The sequence below is a fragment of the Octopus bimaculoides genome, chromosome 28 (assembly GCF_001194135.2).
Source record: "Octopus bimaculoides isolate UCB-OBI-ISO-001 chromosome 28, ASM119413v2, whole genome shotgun sequence".
Lineage (NCBI taxonomy): Eukaryota > Metazoa > Mollusca > Cephalopoda > Octopoda > Octopodidae > Octopus > Octopus bimaculoides.
In genome coordinates, this window is record NC_069008.1 from 7,841,119 (window position 1) to 7,858,205 (window position 17,087).

General features: G+C 37.7%; 1 protein-coding gene across 3 annotated transcripts in view; it reads right to left on the reverse strand.

Moving 5' to 3' along the window:
- Nucleotides 1-17,087, reverse strand: part of LOC106879244 (CYFIP-related Rac1 interactor B) — a 157,521-nt gene that overhangs the window by 5,215 nt on the left and 135,219 nt on the right. For all 3 annotated transcript variants that reach the window (XM_052977633.1, XM_052977634.1, XM_052977635.1), the window contains 3 exons: nt 8,466-8,545; nt 4,739-4,865; nt 3,756-3,826 (listed from right to left, as the gene is read on the reverse strand). In XM_052977633.1, the coding sequence (XP_052833593.1) occupies nt 3,756-3,826; nt 4,739-4,865; nt 8,466-8,545 (278 nt within the window). The remainder of the gene's footprint in view (nt 1-3,755; nt 3,827-4,738; nt 4,866-8,465; nt 8,546-17,087) is intronic.

Consider the following 17,087-nt stretch of genomic DNA (forward strand, 5'->3'; position numbering starts at 1 on the left):
AAACTGTCGTAGCATCATTATATGAGTATATAATCAATTATATATTCATATAATGATGCAACGACAGTTTGTGTATAAAGCTTGAAACACGTGTACCGCGGAATCCTTTGTATTCCGTTTTCATTTTATGTTTTAATATATATATATATATATATATATATGTTTTTTTTCATTCTTTATTAGTTTCAGTCATTTGACTGCACAACAGTTAAGAATTTCAGTCAAGCAATTTTACCCTGGGACTTATACTTTGTAAGTCTAGTACTTATTCTATCAGTCTCTTTTGCCGAACTGCTAATTTATGGAGACGTAAACACACCAACATCGGTTGTCAAGTGGTGATGTGGAGAGACAAACACAGACACACACACACATATAAATATATATACATATATGACAGGCTTCTTTCAGTTTCTGTCTACCAAATCCACTCACAAGGCTTTGGTCAGCCCGAGGCTATATTAGATGACACTTGCCCAAAATATCATGCAGTGGGACTGACCCTGGAATCATGTGGTTGGGAAGCAAGCTTCTTACCACACAGCCACGCTTGCACCTATATAATCATCATCATTTAAAGTCCGCTTTCCATATTGGTATGGATTGGACAGTTTGTCTGAGGTCTGGAGAGCCAGTGGCTACACCAGGCTCCAATCTGATCTGGCAATGTTTCTACAGCTGGATGCCCTTCCTAACGCCAACCACTCTAAGAATGTAGTGGGTGCTTTTCACATGCCACCAGTACAGGAGCTAGTCAGCTGGGTCTGGCATCAATCACATTCGGATAATGATTTTTACGTGCCAGTTAGGGGGTACTAGCATTAGCCACGTTCGGATGGTGCTTTTTATGTCCCACCAGTACAGGGGTCAGTCAGGCGATCCTAGGGGTGATCATATTTGGATAGTACTTTTTATTTGCCACCGGATGGTGCCTTTTATGTGTCACTGGTATGGGAGCCAGTCAGAGGGCACTGGCCAGAGCTATGATATTGGTTTTACTTGACTCAACAGGTCTTCTTAAGCATATCATATTGCTCTTAACAGGGCCAGACATGAATGGCTGCAATCTCACTTTAGTTACCAGGTCTTCTCAATCACAGCATATCTCAGAAGGTCTTGGTCTCCTGTCATTGCCTCTGTGAGGCCCAATGTTCAAAGCTCATGCTTCACCCCTCATCCCATGTCTTTCTGGGTCTACCTCTTCCACAATTAGGGAGTGGCACTTCCTCACACCGCTGTCCTCATCCATATGTAACACGTGACCACACCAGCGCAGTCGTCTCACTTGCACACCACATTTGATGCTTCTTATTCTCAACTTTTCTCTCAGGGCGCTTACACTCTGTCGTGTATGCACACTGACATTACACATACAGGGATCATACTAGCTTCATTTCTTTCAAGCCTATGCATGTCCTCAGCAGTCATAGCCCATGTTCCGCTGCCGTGTAGCATGGCTATTTACATATATGCATCATACAGTCTACCTTTCATCCTGAGCGAGAGGTCCTTAGTTGCCAGCAGAGGTAGGAGCTCCCTGAACTTTGCCTAGGTTATTCTTATTCTGGCCGCTACACTCTCAGAGCAACCAGCCCCACTACAGACTTGGTCACCTAGGTAGCAGAAGCTATTAACTACTTCTTGTTTCTTCCCCTAGCATGTGATGGAATCTGTTTTTTGAGCATCTGTGTTGTTTATTGCCCTTGTGCACCTGTCACACACAAAAACTATCTTCCAAGTTAACCTTCCTTTGATATTGCTGCACCTTTTATGTGTCCATAGCTTACACCAGGTACATCATATGGAGTTTCCACCCACACGTTTTCTACAGATCAAGCAGGGCCATCTACCTGAAAGGGCTTGTGTTTTATCTACCTTCCTACTTACTAAGACTTTGGTTTTTGCTAGGTTAACCCCAAGGCCCTTTGATTCTAGACCTTGCTTCCACACTCTAAACTTTGTCTCTAGTTCTAGCAGTGACTTGGCTATTAGAACAAGGTCATCAGCATAGAGGAGCTCCCAGGGGCAGCTTGTCTTGAATTCCTCTGTTATTGCCTGGAGGACTATGATGAACAAAAGGGGACTGAGGACTGATCCTTGGTGAACCCCTACTTCTACCCAGAATTCTTCAATATACTCATTGCCAACTCTCACCTTTCTGACAGCATCCCTGAACAGGGTTTGTACAGCTCTTACCAACCACTCGTCTATCCCTAGTTTCTGCATTGACCACCAGATAAGGGATCGGGGGACCCTGACAAAGGCTTTCTCCATGGCAACAAAAACCAAATACAGAGGTTTATCTTCGGCTAGATATTTCTCCTACAGTTGCCTTACCAGAAATATAGCATCAGTGGTGCTTCTGCTTGACACAAAACTGAACTGCATCTCACTTAGGCTAACTCTCTCCCCAATTTGTTGGGCTTTGACCCTCTCTGTAACTTTCATCATCTGATCCAATAACTTGATACCCCTGTAGTTATTTCTATCTAAAGCATCACCTTTTCCCTTGTAGCAGTTGACTATGGTGCTGCTACACCAGTCATTGGATATGACTCTTTCATGAACTACCTGACTTACGATGCAGGTAACAAGACCTTAACCTACACCACCCAATATTTTAAACATCTCGGCGGTGATTCCTGATGGGCCAGCTACTTTCCCTGTCTTCATATCTTTAATTGCTTTATCTACCAGGGTACTGTTGATTTAGGTAGCTGGTCTCTCAATTGGGTCAACATTTGGCAGACTCTCCTCCTCCCATTCATTCTCCACATTCAGCAGTCTTCCATAATGGCATCTCCAAGCCTCTTTCTTTGCAGAATCATTAAACACAAGGGCACCACCATCCATGTGGACACATTTCTCTCCTATGACATCACAATTTTCTCTCATATAATGTCTTGCAATCCGAAATACTTCAGTACTTTGGTCCTCATGTCACTGAACATTGGCAAACTTCTTTTCTGCTACTCCCTTGGCTATATATACCTGTCTCCTAGCTTCCCTTCTGGCTATTTGATACATTCTCCTGCTATCCCCACTCTTCCAAGCCTGTTTCTTTACTCTAATGGCCCTGTCTACAGTATTGTTCCACCAGCATGTTACCCTAGGTCTGGAAGGGACTTTGCACCAGCAACAGATTTGGTCTGTGGCACTCAGCAAGCTGTCTCTCAGGAATTCTCAGCTGCCTTCTGTCACAAGTCTGTAGCTCATCCCTATCATCAAATTTCTCGATAAGGATATCCCTAAATCTCTGACCATGTGAAGGGTTCCTAACCTTCCAAGTCCTTCTTTTTCAGATTGGTCTGCTTTTTGACATCCTTCTGGCCTCGAGCTTAACTGTGCATATTTGTGAGTGTCATCAAATGGCCATCATCATCATCATAATTATTTAACATCAGAAGAGTGTGAAATTGCTTCACCCATTTCCAAAGATCATCTTGGTGTCAACAGCAGAGATGAACCTGACATCCGTAGACCATAAACAGCACTCAAGGCATCAGAGAAACATTTAAAGTTGTTGCTGTCTGAATTTAAATCGAATCCCATCAGCCATTTCACTTGTTGAGGAGTTCAACAAGAAGGTGTCCTCCTTGATTTTTGATGAGCTGATGATGTTGTACACCCTGAGAAGACAGCACTTCAGTTCATTCATCAACTTACATACACAGACAGACGTAGATATATATTTTAACACAGACACCTATACATACACACCTGTACATGATGTGTCTGTATCAGATGACACTTACCGTAAAGCATTCATTAGTCCTTCCACTTTGTCATTCTGTTGGTCCCTTAGAAGTTTTATACAACTCTTTACCTGAAATCAGAAAAAAGAAAAAAAAGAAAAAAAATTATATCTTTTTGCACAGTTGTGAGGTAAGAATAGGTGCAGGCATAGCTGTGTGATAAGATGCTTCTTTCCTAACCACATAGTTCTGGGTTCAGTCCCATGGTGTGGCACCTTGGGCAAGTGTCTTTTACTAAAGCCTCAGGCAGACCAAAGCCTTGTAAATGAATTTGGTAGATGGAAACCGAAAGAACTCCATTGTCTATATATATATATACAGAGAGAGAGAGAGAGAGAGAGAGAGAGAGAGAGAGAGAAAGAGAGAGAAAGAGAGAGAGAGAGAGAGAGAAAGAGAGAGAGATAGCACTCAATTTTAAAAGAATATTCAACAATTAGACACTAGTAAACGTAAGTAGAATATATATCCATAGTAAATCCTCATGTATGACAAGTAAATGCAAATATCATTTGGAAGAATTTCAAGAAATTCAGAATATTTGACAAACAAAAAATATGTATAAAGAAAATCACATCTTATAAAGCCTCACCTTGTAAAGCCAACAATTGCTTCTATTATATTAACACACACACACACACACACACATATAGAAAATATCATTAAGATTAATATAAATATTTCCTAAAATATATGTTAACACAACGTTGTGAAGGGAATCCAAAATCAGAGAAATTCGAATTGAACATATGAAATATTACCAGTACACAAATATCTGCAAAAAGAACACTTAGAAGGAATTCATTCTAAGACATTGCTGTATTCAACTAATGGTGACATCAGTGAATAACAAAAAAATAATAAAAATAAAAAATAAACATAAGAATTCTACGTCATGATAATTAGAAACAGAGATTTAGAAGAATTAACCTTATTACATGATATACAAAAAGCTATTATAATTTACAAAGTTGATGGATACTTACATCAATACCAGAATTTTTGGCAAATGCACCCACAGGATGTACATGGTCGTACAGAATTATTACCCCAACCATCACCCGTAAACAAAATAGCTTCGTCTCTTCATTTTTGAACCTTGAGCAGTAGTTTCTGAAAGTAAGAGAATGGTAACCATGTAGTTTTGTTCATTTATGTAACAGTGAAGAGAATAGGTTTGGCCAGAGGTGAAATTATATTCACTGGTGGGAGTTATCATTGGAGTAAATTCCATCAAAGATTGGAAATAAGGGAGAACACTTGTATGATAGGGACATTTGTTTACAATTATCATGTGATGTGAAGGCAAGGAGACACAAACAGACACACACAATATGCTTCTTTCAGTTTCCATCTACCAAGACTGGAAGTATACTAGAAGACATTTTCCCAAGAGCCGTGCAGTGGTACTGAAGCCAGAATTATGAGGTGGGGAAGTACACACAGCCATGCCTGCACCTAACTTCAAATACCAGCCTTGTACACTCTGTATAATTTCTAAGTTTGACTGAGGATTATTTTGACAGTACAAGAGTCTGTAGAACACGCAGTTGTTTAGATACTACAAGAGACATAAATTACTTAGATGGACAGTTTGCAATATCCTCCAAGCATTTGAAGTAAAAAAAAAAGTCAACAAACACAACATTGTTGGCCAAAATATTGTTGCAAAGTGCAAGCTTTGAAGTCATGGAAGATCAGAAATGACCTCCACCAACTAATAATGGCCATCTGACTGTCAGTGAAACAAAGCCACATAAAATGAATTTTGCTATCTTTTTTCTTTTATTTTTTCAGTCATTAGACTGTGGCCATGCTAGAGCATTACCCTGAAGAATTTTTAGTTGAATAAATTAATCCCACTACTTATTTTTCAAAATAAATATATACACACAATTGTTTTCTCTCTGTTTCCATCTACCAAATCCACTCACATGGCTTTGGATGGCCTGAAGCTATAGAAGACATTTGCCAAAGGTGCCATACAGTGAAACTGAACTCAGAACCATGTGGTTGGGCAGCAAGCTTCTTACCACACAGTCATGCCCACGCCCTTGAGAAATTTCAGAAGAAACTGAAATTTGTATCAGTAAAGCTAGTCAGGGCAGCTCAACAAATGGTTTTAATATGAGATGAATGAAAATCAACAAAAAGAAGAGAGAATCAGCATTATGAAATCTGCTCTACACTTCTTTTGGGCAACAAAAATGGACTGTTTCTTGATCACATTGTGATGAGATGAAAAATGTTATTCTATAGAAGCAACAGCATTCAATACAGTGGCTGGAAAGTTGAAGTCACTGTAGGTCAACAAATACAATCATTCACAGCTCCTTGAATTCTGGTGACACCATAACAGCAAAGAAGCATTGGTTGGATTATTTAACAGTTGCACCAAGTGATGCCAGCATTAGGATTCTTAAGAGGCTAAGCACTGCTCACTCATCTAGAAAAAGCTGACTGGCTAAGATCTGGTCTTATTACTAATATGATATATGTCATAAGGCACAAGCTGGCAGAATTGGTAGCACACTGGGCAAAATGCTTAGTGGCATTTTGTCTGTCTCTATGTTCTGAGTTCAAATTCCGCTGGAGTTGACTTTGCCTTTCATCAATAAAATAAATACCAGTTGGACACTGAGGTCAATGTAATTGACTTAGCACCTACCCAGGAATTGCCGCCTTGTGCCAAAATTGAAACCCCTTATTATTATTATTATTATTATTATTATTGTTGTTATTGGGTGAGGGAGGAGTGCATACCATCAGAGTGACACTGGGGTAAACTATATGAAGCCCAATATACCCATCATGACTACCCATCTGTTAAGGTACACCAGGAACATGCATCACAACCATATGTGCGCAATATGGTGATCTCGTATCAAGATAAACAGCGCATGACCTTACAGGTGGGGCACAGTTAGAATTTTCTTCTGGTTGAGTAATCCATCCTGCTCAAATGGTCCTTGAATAAGGGTTGTTTAAGGATGTGAACAAAATACCCCTGTTTCCAGAGGTGAATTATTCGAATCCCAAAGAATTCCTCTCAACATATGGCTATGATGTTCCTTCACTACTTCTGCTCATGATCAGAGATGCACATATCATCAGCCACCAAATGACAAACTGGCAAGCAAATCTGTAGTATTGAGCAGTATATCTGCTGTAGCCCATCGTTTATACCAACACAAAACAATGTACATGATAACACTTCCAATCAACTAAAATCAGATGCTATGAGAGCCAGAGCCTGGTAAGGCACCAAGGCAATTATTATTATTATTATTATTATTATTATCATTTTACTTCTCAGAGCTCTTGATCTTACTTGCTCTGGTTGATTCTCTGAGAGCAGAAAGCAACCTGTTATCAAAGGTCTCACAGGGTTTTTTTCTGCAAATTATAAGCTTTGGTACTTGGATGGTAACTTATTGTGGAAGGCATACAACACCCAAGCACTAATCTCAAAATCCTAGCTGTCCCTAATAGAACAGTTTTGGGGGGGGGGGGCTTGCTCTTCCCTCATGTAAACTCCAACTTCTCCAACATATTTCTTGAACCTAGTTATTAGTACCTCAAGTGCCCTCTACTTTTCACAAAGTCTCCAGTGAACAAACTTAGTCATGTTATCGTGCCTCCTTTTGTAGGGCTTTTGAGCCAACCTGCTACACTCACTCACAATATGTGGAATTGTCCTGTTTTTGCTGCCACACATCCTATAAGGGGGTGATTCACTGCTCTTATCTATTTAGAGCTTGGTGTAATTAGTTCTTGGAGCTTGTTCTTGGGCATCCTTTCAGCTCACTTTCTCTTAGCCATCTCCAGATGTTGGTCTTGTCATTCCCTTCAATTTCTCATTATTATTGTCATCATCATAGGTACAAGAATAAGGCAAGTGAGCTGGCAGAATCATTAGCATGCCAGGCAAAATGCTTCATGGCTTACTCTTTCTGCCGAGGTTCACTTTACCTTTCATCCTTCCAAGGTTGATAAATTAAGTACCAGTAAAGTACTGGAGTTGATGTGATCAACTTGCCCACTTCACCACAAATTTTAGGCTTTATTGTAGGAAGGATTATTATTATAAATACAAGAGTAAAACAGTGAGCTGGCAGAATTGTTAGCACACAGGGCAAAATGCTTAGCAGCATTTTGTCTGTCTTTACATTCCGAGTTCAAATTCCGCCAAGGTTGATTTTGTCTTTCATCCTTTCCCCAAAATTGCTGGCCTTGTTCCATAAATTCAAATTGATATTATGATATATGCTTGTTTTCTTTTTCTATGTGGTTGTAAAGTTATAAAGGAGAAGCACCAAATGTGTTATCTGTCTCATAAAAATCTTTTTTTTTTTTTGCCAGAATGAACAAAGATATTCTATGAGCATTTCCTTTAGCATTTAAACTGGCCAAATCAGGCCCAAATATTCTACCAGTTTTATGCTCAAATCAGCCAGATGCAGTCTCACACCTACCCTACAATGTCTATCTAAAAACAAATAATCACAACATCAAAATCTCAAGGCTATGAGATAATACACAATTTCTTTTAAGATATGTGGACAAATAAGTCTTACATTTCATAAATTAAACATTAAAGAAGTTAAATATTCCTATCTTTTATTTTTTAACTGCTCTTGAAAGATTTTGAGAGAGAGATAGATGGATGGATGGAAGCAGACAAAGAAGAGTATTAAATCAGAATTGACTTACGGATTTTCTATCATCTCCCGGCAAATATTGGCCATTGTACTGAGACAGTCAGTGGTGATCTCAACAGGAAGGTCTTTGTGCTGTTGATGGAAATAGAGGAGGACATAGTGACAGTGGTAATGGCGGTGGTGATGGCAGAAGAATTGGTAGTAGTGGTATGGTGTAAAGATAGTGGTAGTTGTATGGTTGTTGTGGTTAAGATAGTGGTGACTGTGAATAAAGATGGTGGTGGTGGTGGTGGTGTTAGTTGTGGATAGAGGACAATGGTGGGAGTGTTGGCGGTGGGAGATAGTGATTGTGGTGGTGGTGTGGTTCACAGTTAGTCAGACAGTTGGTTACCTCTGATGACACACAGACATTGGTTACAATAACAAGAGCTATATCCATCAGATATCAACAACATCACAAAAACTAAATCACTACTCCCAAACTAAATGGCTCCACTTTATGCAGCACTCCTATGGAGAATGTTGGCGTGGCTGTGTGGTAAGAAGCTTGCTTCTCAACCACATGGTTCCAGGTTCAGTCTCACTGCATGGCACCTTGGGCAAGTGTCTTCTTCTATAGTCTCAGGTCAACCAAAGCCTTGTGAGTGGATTTGGTGGACAGAAACGGAAATTCCATCATACTCACACATTTTATCTTTTACTTGTTTCAATCATTTGACTGTGGCCATGCTGGAGCACCCCCTTAAAGGGTTTTAATCAAAGAAATTGACCTCAAGACTTATTCTGTGTAAGCCCAGTACTTATTTTATCAATATCTTTTGCTGAACCACTAAGTTACGGGGACATAAAGTGATGGCGGGGGGGGGGGACAAATACAAGACACAAAGACATACACACACATATATAAGTGTGTGGTCTGATCAGTAAGTATCCAGTATGTTGCTATAGTAATGAAGCTAAAGCACACAGAGTGAAGCCGCTTGGCACAGATTAACCTTGAACTCTGCTGTGCATGTGAACTAAGTTTTAACATTGTAGCTCACTTTCGTTTACAACCATGTTTGGAAGGAAGATGTGTAGCGTATGATCATCACATTGACCATGACGGAGAAAATTGCTCAAGAACACGATACACAACCAGCCTGGGAATTGAAACCATGATCTTATAATCATGAGTGCAACACCCTAACTACTGTTCCACGTCCATTCATACACTACATTCACACAAACTGCAAATTATGCAGAACTACACAGAAAACACACACAAATACTCACCACACATTGGACAAAGATAACCAACTTCAAACTGTGTGAAATTTTGTGTTTCAGTTTTAAAAAGCTTAGAAAAATGACCAAAGAAGAAGAATAACGATTGTCTCATTGCTATCAAGTGGGTTATCATAACAGATTCATTGTTAACAAATTGAGTTTTAAACTAAATTAAAGGACATAGCAAAAATCATCTCAGAAAAATTAAAATAGCATGACATTGATTATGCTGCTGAAAATAGATAAAATAAAATAATGTTTTGCATACATCAATACATGTAATGAGTGCATGTATGTATACATACATTATATATACACACATACACACATGTAAATATCGAACAATGATAATGAGTGCTCAACACCAGATTGGTGGATAAAGATTCTTTATTTGTGTATTAAGGCTACCATTGGTTTCATGTTAAGGAATACTTCAACAATTATAAAGCCTATCACAAGGAACATTTTAATCCAAAATGGAGACGAACACTAATGTTCCATATGATAGATTTGATAATTGCTGAGATATTCCTTAACATGAAACCAATGGTAGCCTCAATACAGAAATAAAGTTTACATATAAACACACACAAACAATATATATTACAAAAAAAGGAATAATATGTGAGTATATATTGAGTCATCCCATAAATAATGTGTTTTCTTTTCAATTGCATGAACTAAAAGTTGGAGGGGGATGGGAAAAACTACCTGCATCAACTTGCTATAAAAGCAGGTGTAGTAATTTTACCTTTGCCTTATTCTTAGTGCAAGTTTTGAAGAGTGCAGTTCGATTTTAAAAGTTATTTTTTCAAAGCTATAACAGAAGTAACAAAGGAGCATATTTTGCTTTATGAGTTCAATAAAGGCAACAACACAACAGAAAGTGCGAGGAATATTAATGCAGTATATTGGGATCGGACAATAAGTGTAAACCAGTGTCAATGGTGGTTTCAGAAATTCTGAGCTGGAAACTATAGTGTAGAAGATAAGACTCATCCTGGAAGATCTGTAGAGCTCACAAAAGAGGTCCTGCAAATCCTGGTGGAACAAAATCCCACCGTAACTGTTGAGGAATTTGGTCATTCAACCATTCATCATGCCACAGGAAAAGTCAGCAAATTGGGTCAATGGGTTCCTCACAAACTTCCTGGGTCATGTGCAAAGAGTGAAAGTGTGGCTTTCTTTGCTGTCATATCTCACAAATGAACCTTTTTTTGACCAAATAGTGACTGGTGACGAGAAATGGGTTCTCTATAAAAATGTCAAGCACCGAAGACAGTGGGTAGGAGAAACACCAGCACTCCAGGCTAAAGAAGGTCTTCACCCATGTAAAGTGTTGTTATCTGTTTGGTGGGATATGAAAGGTTTAGTCCACTTTGAACTTTTGAACCCAAACCAAATGATAACAAAGGAGATCTACTGCAAGCGGCTTGAGTGGCTTAAGTCAGCGCTAGAAGAAAAATTACCATCTTTGGTTTCAAGATGAAAAGTGTTCATCCATCAGGATAATGCTTGGCCACATACAACAAGGATGATATTCCAAAGGCTGGAGCAGTTTGAATGGGAAATGATGCCCCCACCCCCCACCCACCATATACACCAGGCTTTGCCCCATCTGATTATCATTTATTCTGCAATCTTCAAAATCATTTGGACGGAAAAAATATGAATTCTGTAGATGAGGTCAGAACAGTATTGGAGGAGTATTTTTTTATCACTGACATGTGAATTTTGGAAGAGGGGCCTTGTAAGTCCACCAGATAGATGGAAGAGCATTGTAAAAAAATGAAGACCAAAAAAGAACTTTGTTTATCTTAATTTTGAAAAATAAAAAAAAGTATTAAAAAAATTGCACTATTTCTGGGATGACCCAATATATATATTTATATAAATATAGATATCTTGTTAAGCAAACAGTTGAACATTCATCATATATAAGTTAAACATTACTAGTACACTACGTTAAACATGTAAACAAGAACAATTAAAACACACTCATGCACTTAGCCAAACATATAATCACATGTAACAAGAAAATGTATTCATGCACAAAAGTAAACACATAATACACACACACACACACACAGTCGATATTCAAATAAAAAAAAAAGCTGGAGAAAATGAATGTGAGGACATGCGCAAAAAATGTATTGGCTTGATGCTCGGTGAAAGGAGAGTTTGATGTGCTGTTGGCGATTTTTTCTCCTTCTTTGGATTTTTCCCTTCCTCTTTTCCAATGAAGATCTATGTTCGAAACCTCAAACTCTCTCCTTTCACTGAGCATCAAGCTAATACCCTAGTTGTGCATGTCCCCGGGTTCATTCTTTTTGTTTTTTTAAATTGAAACATTAAGCTGTTTATTTATTTGAATTGACTATATATGTGCGCCATATTTGTTTAAAAAGTTAAACACAATCTTTTATACAGCTGAACACAATTATATTTAGCAACACATCAACACATATAAGAAAACACTAACATGCAGATGGTTAAACATGTAGTATATGAGAGATTATGGGATATCTCAATTGCTTCAAAACAGCAGTCAAGTCTCCCTCAAATCACACCATACACGCTTCCTATCATCAGTCTACCCCGTCTGGGTTGACCTAGGGTCAAACACTAAGAACAACTGAAACAGCTGTAAAAACAATACACAACAATAGGATCTCTTTGACAAGTTAGAAATGGCAGCCAAATTCACACAACTCACACTTTTACAGTGATAGAAAATGATGAACATATGTAGCCTTAGATTATTTAAACATAAATGGGATGGTCATGGTGAGAATAACTTTGATCATAGGTCTGCTAAAGCAGAGCTGATCTGAGGTTAAATAACATCAACACCTATAGTACTGACCACACAACATTCACAACAGTAACCTCACAACATTAAATAACAACAACAACAACAAATAGATGGAAGAAATCACTGCAAATTGAAAATAGAAACAGATAAAAAACAAAAAATTAAGACACATATCAATCCAAGGCCCCATAATTAGTAAAAAATCTAACAACATTCTAAAAGTGACCCTTGACACAAGAGGTCATAAGGGCAGCAGTTAGGGTTAAGTTTGTTACAGAAGGAAGTTCAGAAGTTTTCAAGAACCCCACCCCACCATTCTGCTCCCATACAAGAGACAGTTTATTGACAGAAAAAGGGGTAGCAATACCAAGTATTATTATTGTTGTTGTTACAACTACTTGTATTATTATTGTTGTTATTATATTATTATTATTATTATTATTATTATATTATTATTATATTTATTATTATTAGTAGTATTTAGATACTGCTAGCAAAAGAAAGAAAACAAAAAAAGCATGATTGTGGATGGTTTGTATTAAAATTCATGTTTACTCCCTAAGAATATGTGAATTGATGGATAAGACAACCAATTGTCAAACATTAATAAAGAAATTATCATAATCATCATCAAAACTCTCTAAATGGTAGAGGTTTAATTAGAATTCTTGTAAATCACACATACATACATTTAGAGAATAAGTAAAAATAAAACATTTCATCTACTCAACATTTGTTTCAAAGACCACATTCCATATGGAGTGAATAATGAATTTATTTGAGATAATCATTGTCCTTTCAACTAAAATTATCAAGCTTCTAATGTTTCTATGCACAGACATGGATATAAGGTGAAGGCAGGGCAGTGGAGATTAAGAATCATGTTTAGCTATGTGAATGCAGTAAAGTGTGACCTCTGTCATATTCACTGACTGACCAAAACATTGAATGAAACTGAAGGCAGGAAACAGGAAATAGCCTGTCGTATATATATATATATATATATAGACACATGTTAATATCGAACAATGAAAATGTGTGCTCAAAACTACATTGGTGGATAAAATTTTTTTATTTATTGCTTAACACTACCATTGGTTTCATGTCAAGAGAGATCCCTTAACAATTATCAAATCTGCCACATGGAACATTGGTGTTCGTACATGAAACCAATGGTAGCCTTAACCCATAAATAAAGTATATATAAATAATTTTAATTGAGGAAAGAGAAGTCAAATCTATGTTACATATGTTTCAATGAGCAAATGTAATTTATTTCATATTAAATACAAAAGTTCTGCAATTTTATGCAAGAAATTCAAAGTCATTTTTGAGACATAATTTGATTCACAATCAACTGATGAAATAAACATACAAAAGTAAGAACTTTCACCACTTCAAATCGGGAATCAAACCATGTGTGCTTAAAATTGCATATCTTCTGTATGTGATATGAAATGGTGTTTGTTCATTGAAGCGCACATAACAAATAATTTGACTTGTCTCTTCCTCAAAATTGTCATTCATTCTGTGAGGATTCTAACGTACCTATTTGATATACATGCCCATGATTGACAAAGTGTTCTGTTAACAGAGGAAAAGAGTTGCATGAATGTGTGTACCAAACATGCAAAAACAGAAATTTTTTCCGTAAGGGTAATTTTCACTTTAAATAAGTACAAAAACGATAATAATTGTTAGTCTCTTGCACAATAAAATTTACAGTTTTATAAACAATTAAAAAGCACTGTAAAATATTCACTTTCCTTTGATGATGGTCATATCCATGTAAAATGCACTGGGTAGTGCATTGTGTTCTTCAGCGAAACACTTCAATCTCACATTGCTCTACAATCATTTCCTGATACATGGTGCACTGTGCACCTCTTCAAGTAATGTCAGCTTCATGGAGGGAGTGAGGTATTGCACAGCACAAACGTTTGATCACAATAATCAAATCAAATGTGTGGGTTGTTTAGCATGAAATTTCAGAACCATTTTCCTCAGACTATGAGAGACTACCATCAATTGACTGAATTTTAACCAATCATTCTTTCATTATGAAAAGATTTAACTTTTACATTGCTATTTAGACACTCTGCTTTCCAGAACTCTTCATCTCATATTGCTCTGCAATCACTTCAACACCTGGCACGTGGTACATTGTGCACCTGTCCAGGCAATGTCAATTTGATGGAGGAAGTGAACTAATACACGGCACGAACATTTGATCACTATAAACAAATCAGTTGTGCAGATCATTTGACAAAAGCTGAACACTCATACGCTGTCTTCAACAGGAGAGTCCATCATATATGTATGTGTGTGTGTGAGTATGTATGTATATATATGTATATATATATATATATATATATATACACACACACACACATAAAATGGGTTTCTTTTATTTCTGTCTACCAAATCCACTCACAAGGCCCAAGGCTGCAGTTGAAGACACTTGACCAAATATTATGTGCAGTGTGTGTGTACAAGTGCACATTCTCCTCTCACATTGACACATGAGTACGATTGAAGACAATAGCCTTACTATCCATGTGAAAGCATGTCCAGGTAGTTCACTAAACTGGAGAATTACCACCTGACCTAGAGGTAAGCAAGGGTTGGCATCAAGTAACACAGGCAGATGTAGAAAATTCTAACTAACCCATGTGAATGGGAAAAAAGAAGTTGAAATGAAGAGGAAACACAACTACACACAAATATATGTGTGTGTGAGAGAGAGAGAGAGAAAGAGAGAGAGAGAGAGAGAAAGAGAGAGAGAGAGAGAGAGAGAGAGAGAAGGAAAGAGAGATTATCTGTTCATGTCTATTTACCCCTGCTGGCATGAGCTGGATAGCCTGATAGGATCCAACAAGCTAGAGTACCTCTTGGAGAGCCATAGATATACATATATGAGCATCTAATACATATGCTCAGTCCGGGAATTGAACTCCCTACTTCATAATTGTGAGCCTGACGCTCTAACCACTGAGCCATGCACCTTCATGTTCTTAAGCAAGAAACTTTACTTCACATTGCTCCAGTTTACTCAGCTGAAGAAATGAGTTGGAATGTCAATGGTGCCAAGCTGTATCGGACTTTGCCTTTCTTTTGGATAACATCTGTGGCATGGAGAGGGGAGGCTGGTATGGATGGACCATGGCTGGTCTTCCATAAACAACCTTGTCTGGACTTGTACCTCAGAGGGTAATTTTCTAGGTGCAATCCCATGGCCATTCGTGACCAAAGAGGGTCCTTCAATACATATGTACAAACACATACACAGCCAGCTAGATTAAGGGTCATTTGTAGCATACTATGACTACCACTACTATTGCTATGCATGCCAGGCCTACCTGTTACCACCTGTTTCAACACCATAGGCCATTCTATCACTCATCAGTGAGTGGCAGTGCTGCACGCCATGGGTCCACATTCTCAAAGAAACAGAAGGAACAATGTTTTGTAATTCAAACGTGGTACCATGTGTTCAACAGGTTTAAATGAACGTTTTTCATTCTACTTTGAAACCTATCTCTTAGTTCATTAAAACCCTTCCTTATACTTCAATTACCCTCATTCTCAACTTTGCTAGCTTCTCCCTCTCTCAGTGTTTCTCTCTCTTACCACTTCCAGTTTATGAATGAAGCTCATGTGGGCCTGTGTTTCTCATCAGTTGCAGCCAATTTTTTTCTTCTCTCTCTTTTCAACTTGTTCCTAAAGGTGGACTCTGTCTGAAATATTGGATTCCCCACAGTAAGCTTACTGTGCTCATTTTATTGATTATATCTGTCTGTCCGTCTATCTATCTACATGACAACTTATAAATAATGGGCATTACATATTTTTCCATTATTAAAGCAAGTTTGGCTTATAGCTGTTTCCAGTAGTCACTATAGGTACGTTACTGATAGGTTTACTCAATCAGTCTATTGATCACTTGAGAAACGATTAAGTAAACCTATCAGTAATGTACCTATAGTGACTAATGGAAACAGCTGTAAGCCAAATTTGCTCTAATAAAGAAAAAGTATGTACTAACCATTATTTTCAACTTGTTTCTTATATATCACTCGGTGCAAAAACCAGATTTACAATATAGAATTGTGATGAACCATAACTTTGGACCCTGCCAAAAGAATACTTGGAGTTCTTCACTAATCTAAATAATATTGTTAACCGGGTGTGCCAACAGAGAGTTTATGAAGAATTTTGCCCAGATTGATAATTCCTCACTATTAGCTCTCTCTCTCTTATATATATATACACACACACATGGCTGTGTGGTTGAGAAGCTTACTTCCCAACACGTGTTGTCTCAATGCATAGAACTTTGGGCAAGTGTTTTCTACTTATAGCCCTGGGCCAACCAAAGCTTTGTGAATGGATCTGGCAGATGGAAACTGAAAGCAGCCCATCATGTATAGATGTCTGTGTGTCTGTGCATACCCTTGTTTTCACATTATGTAAATGAGCATTACCATCATCTAAGTGATGCTACATGGTAGTATATAGACATATATGTGTGTGTGTGTGTGTGTATATATATATATATATATATATATATATATATATATATATATATAT